General features: G+C 42.3%; 1 protein-coding gene across 1 annotated transcript; it reads right to left on the reverse strand.

Moving 5' to 3' along the window:
- Positions 1 to 187: 187 nt before the first annotated feature.
- On the reverse strand, positions 188 to 9515 carry LOC104503036 (acyl-coenzyme A synthetase ACSM4, mitochondrial-like). Its single transcript, XM_010153371.1, has 13 exons — positions 9318 to 9515; positions 8246 to 8456; positions 7631 to 7838; positions 7108 to 7251; positions 6228 to 6384; positions 5536 to 5615; positions 4288 to 4411; positions 3698 to 3778; positions 3482 to 3583; positions 2735 to 2862; positions 1937 to 2036; positions 1080 to 1199; positions 188 to 274 (listed from the first exon to the last, which is right to left on the reverse strand). Exons 1-13 carry the CDS (start codon positions 9513 to 9515, stop codon positions 188 to 190), a joined length of 1740 nt encoding a protein of 579 aa, XP_010151673.1.
- Positions 9516 to 12387: the final 2872 nt, after the last annotated feature.

The following is a 12387-nucleotide window of genomic DNA, read 5'->3' on the forward strand; positions in this document are numbered from 1 at the left end:
CTGTGATTCCATGATTCTATGACATTAGAAGCTTTGCGAGCAAACACAAACATCACATCTTGGTGTTATCTATGGGTTTTGATGCTCAGGCATTTAACAAAAATAGATCAGAGGGAGGGCAGTTATATCATAGGAATTTTTATAGTGTTAATTGAATTAAAGAATTTCTGTTAAATTCCAAATAATGCTAGATCCGTCCCCACTCTTTGTTTCTTAATTCGTTCCTCTTGATCTTCCCAGTGACTGTCTTTGGCAGCTCTTGGACAAATTCCACCTAAATAGAAACAGACAGAAAACAATGCAGCATGTTCTAGAGTTGGTTTTCCAAGACTGGCTCTCAGTTTTTGTGGAAAACTAACAGGACTCCCATCAGTAAAAACTGCTTGCTTAAAGGATCAGGGCCAAGCCAAATCAAGGCAGCACATTATGCCACTTGTGAAACAATGTGTCTGGTTGCCAAATGGCCAAACACCTTTGTAGCTGACCCAGCTAACCAAACTGAGTTCTGTGACAGAAGGATGAATACCTAAAAGGTATCAGAGGTCAGAGATGAACGACAAAAGGAAGAGAAAAGAGATGTTATTGGCACAAAGTCTCTCATGGTCCTTAGGGCCTGTGAGTTCTGCACAAGTGAACTACAGCACTGCTACCAGCTCTTCCCTGCAGTGCTGGGATTACTGAGAAACACCACGTGTCTCCTCATGGCCTTTCCTCTTATTAACTGTGAGGACCAGTAGATATATGCTTGCTCAGATTCAGCCAAGTACCACTTCAAAGTCACCAGAGTGCTTGGTTGAAGACTGAATACAAAATGGAGAGTTATGACTGTGAGCCTGACTCAGAACGTGCCGATCTCCCTAGGATATCATACAAAGCCTAGAAATTTTGAGAGGTTTAAGCTATCACTTTACTCAAATACATGAAAAACAATTCAAACTAATATGTTATTTAGGAAAGATCTTCTGGAGACAGTGCTCTAGCTGAGTATTTACCACTGTCTCTTTCAGATGAATCAAGTAAATGTCCTGAGATTTATGGAAGGGTACCCCGGTTTAAAATTTCTCCTCAGAAGCATTTACCTTTCTAGGGTATTTATATGGAGCAGTAGTTTTCTTGACGTGCTCCTGCAAGTCACGGGTTAAGCTCCTCAGGTCACTGGAAGAAAAGGTCGGGGACAGGACCACAAATGCTTTCACAACCTGTAAGGTAAGGTCACCAAAAGTGGTCTGGCAGCATCCATTTCTACGAGCCAATACACAGGTTACAGCAGTGAGCAGTACTGCGCCGAGCCATGCCGTGCAACGGGGAGGAACGGCGAAACCAGCACAACGTACGAAATGGTTGTGCCCGGCTTCGGCCCATGTACGTGCAGAAGGAAAAATGGGAAGCACGGTTTCCCTGTCCTCAGTGAAAAGCAAGAGCATCTGCTCTATCCTCTCAGAGCGGGTCAGAAGAAGGAGTAGTAAGAGGTGTCTCTGCAGACACAGGTGTCTTCTCCCTGAAGCTGAGGGGCGTTTTGTCCTGAGGTTCACACCGAGGACAGCAGGCCCTTGTCACCCCAGCACAGGACTGCGTGCTCCATAGGTGCAGGACAAGCCTAGCGCTAGGGACGTTATGGTGTAACTTTGGCTAAACCAACACAGCCAGAAAAGACAATTTCAGTGTACAGACCAGTGCTTAACAACAAGAAGGTCTGATGAGGGGAAAGGAAACATCGCTGTGATGCTCTCCACAGAGAAGACCCTCTTGGGGTGAAAAGAAATTAAGGAGAGCAAATGCATGTAAATGGGAAGGGATTTTGCCTGCCAACCCAAGCAGGATTACCCATGATGACACGACTGCCTTAGAGCTGAATATTATTCAGTAAAGTGGGAACTGCGTTATATAGTTATCTATTTAAACATACTGCTTCCCCACCACCGTGCAGCACCATTACCTCTCCTCTGAGGGGATCAGGGCTGCTGACAACAGCTGTTTCTGCTACTGCTGGGTGCTCTATCAGTGCACTCTCTACTTCAAATGGCCCAATGCGGTATCTAGGTGAGGAAAAAAAGAGTAGGATTTGGTTTGACAAGCTGGAAAACCAGTAACAAATGCTTTTTAATTTTCACATTGAAGGGAAAAAAAAAAACCCAAACACCAAAAAACCCACCCAACCCAAAACCCCCCAAACCAACAACCAACTACAGAAACTTTAGGCAGAATGGGAAAGCTGGCTGTGGTAGAAGGTAGGAACATTTCATGATGGCCATGTGGTAGCCGACTGCTGGGGCTGTGGATACCTCTCCATCTATCCTTTTTCCTTGTGGCTCTTAAGATGGGGCCCCAACCCACCCTGATAGGTGGGGTCTGCAGTACCAGCTGATGCCGCATTATGGTATCACCTCATAAAATATCAAATTGTTTCATTTCCACATATTAAAAATAAAAAGTTTCAATGTGCTTTCAGTCTAATAGACATGTCCTTCAATTTTACTCAAAAAACGAACTTAGACTAAAACCCCTCCTCTGCCAATGCTTGTTGAAACAGATGGGATGTTGAGGGGAAACGGGTACAGAGATGCCACTGACATCACCAAGAAGATACTGCAGGTCTATGAAAGCTAATAATAAAACCAAGCATTCCTAAGAGGTCAGTATAGTCATCACAGGATTATCATGTCAGAAGCTCACCAGGAACACAACATGTAAGATTATACAAGGGCAGATTTAGAAAGGAAGCATGCAAACTGACCCTGAAGAAATGATGATGTCATCGTCTCTTCCAATGAACTTAAAATATCCTTCTTCATCCATTATCCCTCTGTCTCCAGTGACATAAAAATCTCCACGTTTACTTTCTGCAGTTTTCTTAGGGTTATCCTCAAAGTGGATTACAAACAGTAGTTAGGATATCTTGGATATCAGGAGGAAATTATTCCCAGAGACGGTGGTGAAGCACTGGAACAGGTTGCCCAGAGAAGCTGTGGATGCCCCATCCCTGGGAGTGTCCAAGGCCAGGCTGGATGAGGCTTGGAGCAACCTGGTCTAGTGGAAGGTGTCCCTGCCCATGGCAGGGGGGTTGGAACTGGATGATCTTTAAGGTCCCTTCCAACCCAAACCATTCCATGATTCTATGATTTTGAGCATGCATTAGCTCTACATTATGCTGTAACACACATAATCTTAAATGCACTGAAACCATGTTAAATGCACTGGAACTTACTATTTCAGTCAAGGATGTTCAAGAATTGTACTGACATTGCTATAAAATACAATAAAATAGTTCTAAAACCAAAACCATTTTGATTCTTTAAAAAAAATTAACTCAATCTTGAGCAAATTATTCTCTGTCCTTTTTTAACATCCACCAACCCAAACAAACAAATTACTCCAGTAATAAATAATAAACTGGTGACAAACATTCGCTTTTTTGACCACTATGCAATTGGAGAGATTTTGAGGAGACTGGTGGTGATAAGGAATAAAATAAAGTCCTTACTATATATTCAGAGAATAAGCCAAGTGGTCTTAGAGGTTGACTTCTGACAGCAATTTCCCCTTCTTGTCCCGGAGGCAGAATATTAGCATTTTTGTCTATGATCTAGAATGAGAAACAACACGTATTTTAGTCCAATGGGAAAAACCCACCAAACACAAACCCAACTAAACAAAAAAACCACCCACTATCAAAGAATCTACAGAGCACCCAACAAACCTGAACATCATAAAGGGGAGCTGCCTTCCCCATTGATCCAGGTTTAATCTTCATTCCTTTAAACACAGAGCAGATTATTCCCTGTAAAAACCAAAATTAATGAAGTTTTAGAATACAAAACTGCTACATTCACATGCAATTTACTAAATGTGTTTTCCAAAGTAAGGAATTAAGATTCATAGGATTCTATATGCCAATGCTGTGTAGTACAGACAAGCAAAATCAAGAAACTCCCTGAAAGAATCCTGTTCCATTATCTGTGAAGAATTTATGCCCATTGCTAACTAGGCCTCTTCCTTAGATTCAAGCTCTGCCCTCTTGCCTGTCAATGTCACTTGGGAATTTGCTAAAGGACATTCATGGAAATATTAAAGCACATCTCCTCACAACAATCCATGTTTCTGGCAGGTTCTGTGAGAAGAGACATGAAAGAATGTTCTTTCAGAGGTTATCAAGGGAGGGGATTTCTGAAGCACTCACAGAAATGTGAAGGAAGAAACGGGACATGTTCTTTAAAAACAAGCATTAAAACATCATAAAGCAAAAAGGAATTACAAAGATTTAATAGAATATTGAGCCTACAGATGTACCGTTTCAGTCTGGCCATATATTTCATGGATGTCCAGCCCAGTCTTGCTTTTCCATTGCTCCATGACTTCTGGGTTGAGTGGCTCCCCTCCACTCAGGCAGTGCTTTAGGTTCATGAATTTGTAGCTTCACAGGGAGTTAAAAAACAAGAGAGGCAGCACTTAAATCTATTGGGCAAGACAAGGAGCATGCAACTATAAACAAATAGTACTGGAAAGCTGTTTAGAACCACAGAATGGTTTGGGTTGGGAGGGACCTTAAGGACCATCCAGTTCCAACCCCCTGCCATGGGCAGGGACACCTTCCACTAGACCAGGTTGCTCCAAGTCTCATCCAGCCTAGCCTTGGACACTTCCAGGGATGGGGCATCCACAGCTTCTCTGAGCAACCTGTCCCAGTGCCTCCCCACCCTCTCTGGGAAGAACTTCTTCCTGCTATCTAAGCTAAACCTCCCCACTTTCAATTTAAACCCATTCCCCTCGTCCTGTCACTACAGACCCTTGTAAAAAGTCCCCCCCAGCTTCCTTGTAGCCCCTTCAGGTACTGGAAAGTGCTGTAAGGTCTCCCCGGAGCCTTTAGTGGGAGTTAGTCCCATGAAGCAGGGAAATCAGAGGATTCCTGATCCTTCGGCTCCTGATACAGCAAGCGTGTAAGTCTGTGCTCAACACTACACATATAGGTAGCAATAGTCAAACACACATGAAAAATGAAGTAAAATTTTTGCTGAAATCAGCTGGGATTTAAGGACATGCGTATGACTAACCACAGAGCCATCTGCTGAGCCAGGGCCCGGATTGCTGACCCCTTGCACCAGCCCAAGGAAGAAAGCGCAAGAGGGAGGGAAGGAACGGTGCCAGGCAGAGAGCTGGAGCAGGGGACGGTGTACAGTCACTCCCTCTCAGTTACATTGACACTGACTTGCGAGGATGACAGCCCTTCCCAAAGCACAGATGATTTAGGTGGTAATTGAAAAGTATGATAAAGAATTTAACAGGCACTCAGTTTCATGCCCTCAGGGATTTGCTCACAAGTTCAGTAGTGACAGTCTCAAATTTCTGAGGGAAAACATCAAGTTTCCCTATGCTTGATCATAAGACTCGGCAAAACCCACAAATTTTGTATGATTGTCTTTTCATGAAGGGTATTTTAAACTAAACTACTACCTTATTTTGGGTCAAGCAGCTAGATCTGGGAGATCACTAAAGTTTAGTTAGGGTGATTAAACGTCAGCAAACATTTTCCTGGTGTACCTGGAGAAGTCACTTTGCACCAGCATGCGGAACAACGTTGGAGCACCAAGCAGCGTGTCCACAGGGAATCTGCAGAGGGTCTAGTGAGGTAAAGAAGATGGACATATGAAGCTCAGACAAAAAACTGCCTGTGGATGTAGAGTAAACAAGTGATTTAGGGGGCAAAGGCAGCTCTGCTTCCTATGTGAAAGCACCATATGCTTTCTGTGGGGTCAGAAACCCTCCTACCGTTGGTGTAATATGCAGAGAATCACAGTATATCTGATGAGACAAAATCCCGTGCCAACGTGTCTGCATGACACTCAGATCACCCAGCTTGGAGCACGGGCAGAATAAACCTGGCTCTCTGCAGGGAGGTTTTCACGTTCATCTTGGCTAGCGTGGGTAGAGAAATGCTTCAGTGTCAGTCTGCATTAATACCACCCCATACTCCATAGCCACTGGAACAGAAGGCAAGCAGTTAGTGCTGCTTTCGGATGATATTCATTCACGTGCTCACCAGCTATGAGCAAAATGAAGGAATGAAGGCAGGATTGGCCCCTTCTTTGTATGTCAGAACTGCACGCAGGGGCTTTACACAACAGATACAGCATCTCGCACACAACACTCATGAAATCTCCGGATGCTGTTATGAATTAATTTTTTTTTGCGCCCTTTCTGCAGATTATCTATCTCCATGAGTTTTTCCTTACATTTAGGATGGCTGCTGATTCAATCTGTGGGAGCTGATGTATAAAGATACATGATCCAAAAACCCAGGGATCAAAAACAGATGCTATTGAAGCTACTATCCATCCTGTGTCTGCTGTGCTCCATATGATGTCTGAGGGAGTCAAATCCAACCAGTATCTGATAAAGCAGAAAAATAATAAAAGATAATGAAAAATTTTTGCTTAAAGAAAAACAACCACAAAGAAAACAAAACAAAACAAAACAATCCCCTCCAACAAGCCCAAGATTTCCAATAAGATATGTGGGCACTAAGAATAAGCTTATTTTGTTAGCTAGCTCTAGGATAGAAGGGCACCTAATTATGTTTGCATAAATATATCTGTATGCACAGACAGGTATATCATACACATGATATCAGACACAGCATAGGGTAAAGAAAAGACAGGAGTCTGAATTTCAGGAAAGTGACTTTAGACAAGGTGTGAAGATCGGGCTGGAGCAGCAGCATTCACGTTGGACACCAGCTATTTCACTTCTAAGGCTGCCGAGCGACCAGGCTGAACTGGTCAACCCATATAAACTCTGTCTCTGCTCATCTACACGCCACAAAGGCTTTTGCAGCCCAAACAGCATGGTGTCTCTTGGTTCTGTGCACTAAAGTGTTCCCAGCTGATGGCTGTCCTTTGAACCACTCTAACGAGAGGGTAAGAGATATTCATTGAAAAATGGAAATGCTGGGGATGACCCTACTCCCCTAGAAATCTGCTGGAGTTTCTAGTCCAGTTTCAGAGGGAGGAGAACTGGGCCCATACATCAGTATTTCTTATTCAATAACCTTTCATCAGTTCTACTATGCAGCTTCAGTCATTCTATGTTCAACCAGAGTCAAACCTTTCATACCTTTCACTTAAAAGAGGTCTGAAACCAAGACTACCCTGGGAATGTTCAGTCATCTTTGGAGAACCTGTGGTTCCACTGGTAAAGAAGATACTCATGGAGTCTTGAATCCTCGTTTTGACGCAGGAATGGTCAGCAGATTGGTTTCTTTAAAACAGAGAATGCAACCGTGACTTCAACGGTGACTTTACAGAGGCTTCAGAACGTAATGAAGTCTTGCATATTGCAGAACCCCTACCCCAAGTAAACCTCACAGCAGCTTTTCACCAAATTAGACTAGAATAATGTGGAGTTACACTCTCCTCAAAGACAGACTTCCCCTTAAGAAGAACAGGATAGAAAATTCCCAGAACAAGAGCACTGTTAGTAAACAACTGATGTGGACCAGCAGTCAAGCCGTCAGGATTAACACCTTAGTGTTAGCAGTTGGTACGTATCCACAGTCCGTGAATACTTGTAAATGGGCACCTGTGGAGCACAGCTCTGCTTGCTGCATCCGACCGCAGCAGCGGTAGCTCACACTCACTTGTACAGGTCAGTGAAGTTCAGCCAGCCCTCCCTCCTGCCTTCGGACACGATCAGCTTGGTTTTCAGAAAGTGACACTCATGTGCCACCGAGTCCACGGCAGGAGCCAGTGTGTCATCGGTAAGGATGCAGGTAGCCTTGGAAGCCTGGAGTCGATATGAGATGTCTTTGGCTGATAATTGGGATATTCCTGGAAGTAAGACAACTCCTGGGAAAGCAGTAAGGTTAGTTTGGGATGGCATTTTTTCCATCTGGTTGTTCCCTGAGAACCTAAACTATTAACTATTCCCAAACTGACTTCTGAGATGAATTTGCCCTGGCATTCTCAAGCCAAACAGTTACAGTGATGAGTAACGCAGCTGCCTGTGCTCTCCTGTAAGGAATGAGATGTGGGCCCATCTGATGTCTTCCACAGCTCTTCCCTGCCTCTGTCATCTCCACACCTGCTGCACAGGCCCCCGTGACACCTGGTGCAAATCCTTCAGGACTGCCTGAGTAACTGGTAACTAAGCCACTCACTAGATTATTACATTACTTTCCCTTTATAAACAATTCTCAATCCTCTCAGCTGATTTGCATTAACGGGTTTCCCCAGTCTCGGATGTAGTCACTCACCTGCTCGCATGCAAGCCACGTACACCAGCCACCATTCTGGGACTCGTGGAAGGATCACAACAATTCTGTCCCCCTTCTGCAGTCCACATACTTTAGTCAGCACATTGGCTGTTTTCCGGGACAGGAACCCCAGCTCCTCAAAGCTCCACTTCACTTCTTCTCCTTTTCCATTTATCCACCAAAAGGCCGGGTTTGGCGGTCTCCTTCCAGCCTACAAAACAGGGATTCAAAACAAAAATATTTTCTTCTGAAAGACCATGAAATTATAATGCACAAATATCTGCAAATCATGGAAGATCTGAGTATTTCACAACTTGCATATAAGCTATTATTTTTTGTTTGTCCTTAGTGAATCAAGATTTGCCATGGATCAAACTCAGATATTCCCAATAAATTCCCCTTTTCTGAACCTGAAATGTTTACTGTCATAATTGCTCCAGACTCAAGTCCTAGTCTGGATCCTATTTCAGTTTAATTCTTATGTTGAGCAATAATGCTCCTGCAAAATAGCAGATAACGTGAAATACTACTTCACCTAATACTCCTGATACGCTGTATGGAGTTGTGGAATATTATTAAACAGAAGGAAAACAGGCAGAGGACAAAATAAAATAACAGGACAACAGCGTATCCCAGGACTCACTCTAGTCTGAGAGCTCAGGAAGAGGGGAGTTAAGTGGTCTCTAACCACAGGGCACCTGGGCAAATGCAGAATACACTTCAGAGCGAGGCAATTAAACATTTGTGGGAGAATTTTCCCCAGCGTGCAATGTTGTCGTTGTTACCTGAATTTTTACAGTGTGAATGTCCAATAGTAAAGAAGCCAGAAGGAATAAGCACAGACATTCCTAGATAAATCTAAGTCAAAATGGACTTACCATTGATTTTTCTACCCACACAGGGAGCACCAAGGGTCAGAGACACTTTAATATAAGCAAGAAAGAATATTTTGTATAATTTCCTAATGCAGATCGGTTTTGGCAACTTTTTTTTTTTTTTTAATAAAGAAAAAAATCCCACACCCTATTTTAAATGAATTAACGTATCACATCTGCACAAACAAGTTATCTACCTTTTCAATCTCAGACCATTTGTCCAGTACATCACTTGCGAAGTTGAAGTACGTCGGTATTTCCTGTTTGCCCTGCCTGACCATCTCGTACTGTGAATACACGTCAGAGGCAAGCAGCCCAGGCTGTCCATGGAAAATCCTATTAGGAGGCTTCAGAGTCCACAAGGATTTGAGAGTCTGTAATTTAAACACCTTCATGGCAGAAGATGATGTACGTAGACAGTGTAGGCGATAAAAGAAAATTAGCAAAATAGTTGCTATGAATTCTGCAACAAAAAAAAAGGAAAAAAGAGAAAATAATCTTGAGGTTACACAATTCAGTTGTGAGATGATGAATCATTAATTGAAGTCATTTCACCAGTCACACCCAAACAGTTGAACTGTTTTAAACAGTTCAATTAAATGTGAAGTTCCCAATACTGTTTTCTTACGATTTTTACCACCAGCTTTTTAAGGCCTTAACACACTGTACTGATCTGGCATCTTGTCTGTAGCTCAGCTGATCCTTACAGGTTCTTGATGTGCCCTTTGGGGCTGCTGACTGCCCGCGACTCTCCCTAGTGAAACACCACATCAGGTGTTACTGCTAAGAAACTGGTTCTTACACCAAAGCAGTCAGTAGCTGATTCTCTCCCTGTTCCTTCTCCCTCTCATGGAGCTGAAGGATGATTGCAGACTACTTCCAGCAAGATTCTCACTGCTTTAGCTTCAACGGTTGCTGACTGATTTATCCACTCACCACATATATCCCAAGAACCTTCGCTTCAGTAATCCCTTACACAGGATCCCAGATTTGGTCTAGACACTCTACATGTGCTGGCTGTAAATGGTCTCTTCCAGCTGTACTTACCATAATGAGCCTAAAAGTTCTCAAGTTCAATTACTTTCTTCCTCTCCATTGCTGCTCCTCTTTTTTTCTTTCTCTCCTTTCATATTATTATTATTAGCAGTAGTATTTTCAGCAGAGAGAAAATTGCTTCAGAACTGTGCTCAGCTCTATTGCTTCAGAACTGTGCTCAGCTCTAAAAATTTCAATATTTAGAGGCCTCTCATAAGCGCACATAAAGATTATCAAAAATGGGGAAAAAGCTGGCTCGTGTCTGAAAGAGCCTGAAGTCAGAGCAGGAGCCAGTGGAGCCCTGGAAGCCCAGGATGATTCTAAAACCTGGGTCCATCTGTTGATTTTCCTTTTTCAACCACTACACACAGACAACTAAACTCGGTACCAGGTCAGGTGCGTGACTGCTGAAATACAGGTTCATTTGCTATTCTTACAGAGGATGAAGCTAGCTACAAACTGGGGACAAAATTATAGGTATCAGCTCTTGATGAAATTCTTTTCCATGTGGAATTTCTGTGGCCTGAGTGAAGCTGCAGTTTTGCCCTTTGTCCCAGGTTTTAAAGTTTGTTTTGTATTCATTTACCTCTTGTCCTGTGTTACCAACCGTAACCACTTCTCCCTACATCTCTGATGTCTGGATCTCAGTGTTGGTGAAATATTATTCCCCAAGAAAAAGTAACTTATTTAACAGTGGAATTATTTCCTTGTTCCTTAGCAGGAGCTGTTACAGTAATATTTAATCTGCCTGTCAGGTGAACAAACTCAAATACCTAGAACTTGCGCAACTTAATCTTTTCAGCAATATCTGTCAACATAAGAATCTGTTGCCCCCAGAACAGATATTTTTGTCAAAACCAACAGTAATTCATGATGTTTTCCATGCTACATGGAGATTGTGGTAGAGAAATACTGACCAGCTGTAAATAACCCTGTAGGATACCATTTGATCCTCAGAAAGATCCGTATGACATCGATGTAAAATTGTTATTATGTCCTTAAGGATCATCCATTACTCAGAATCGGGATTATAGAGCAGAACCTCATTTAGATGGAACTTAGATTTAAAATCAAAACTCTATTAACAGGACGCAGTGGAAGAACTAATCTAAAAAGATTTGACTGGTGAAAAATGGCCTTTTAATTAATCCCTAAATACTGCCATAGAAAATGGACATTAATTACGGGGTTTTATGTCATATTCTGGGATGTACATTTGTTTTTATTGTTTTTTCTTACTTAAAGAAAAAACTGTCAGTAAAAATATTAAACTTTTTGGCAAACGTAGCCTTTCTTTGAGGCTGTGTTAATGCTAAAAAACAATGGATCCGTTTTTATACCTTTAACAGCAAAGCCTAATCATTTTGATTATTCTTTGTAATAACACAGGAAGATACTTCTCATTTCTTAGTCTGCTCTAATTCTATGATTTAGCTATAATCTACAGATTTCAGAGCATTACAATGACAAAACCTACTCAATAGCCTGTAAAGAAAGTAGGAGAGAAAGAACATTCAGGAACAGTATTCAAAATTGGAATTGGTATTCAAGACTGGCAAGATGAAAAACACTTTAAATCTAGGATTCCCTAGTGGTCTACAAAAATGTCTGCAAAGGTTTGTTGTGAGAGCCTTGGAGCATTTTTAGCACTTTTTCATCTGCAGACTTAGAGGTGAAAATCAAGCAAGAAAATTGAGGGAAAGACCTAGTAGTGGCTAAGTTCTCTGAACCTGTGCAAGAAGCAGAAGCTATTTTTTCTGGTTTAGTACCATCTGCTTCTTCTCAATGATCAGCAACACCAGTAATTCAGACAAACGACGTTTTCCTGACCTGTTTGCTGTGGATTGAGAGCTGGCTGGGGTAGATCCTCTTCATTGGGTTCCTTCAACTTTCAGGACCTAGGTTTCCCAAACGAGTCACTGTAAAGATTACCCTTCATCTGAAACCTGGATGGCCTATCAGAAAGGATTTGGAATTAAAGCCTTTCAACTTTATCATTGGCCTCTTCTGAAGTAATAAGAACAGAACATAGCCCAGAACAGACCAGGCAGCACAATTCTTCCTGTGGAGCAACCTTTCTCTTGTAATAATTTACACCACTGTTAACTGTGCATAATTTGCACCTTAACCTAAAGCACTTTGTATCTTCTCTTTTCCCCCACTTTAACCATTTAAGCAGATCACAGATACATCAAGATGAAGTAGTTAAAGAATCATAGAATCACAGGATGG

The sequence above is a fragment of the Eurypyga helias genome, unplaced genomic scaffold (genome assembly GCF_000690775.1).
Source record: "Eurypyga helias isolate BGI_N326 unplaced genomic scaffold, ASM69077v1 scaffold48286, whole genome shotgun sequence".
Classification (NCBI taxonomy): Eukaryota; Metazoa; Chordata; class Aves; order Eurypygiformes; family Eurypygidae; genus Eurypyga; species Eurypyga helias.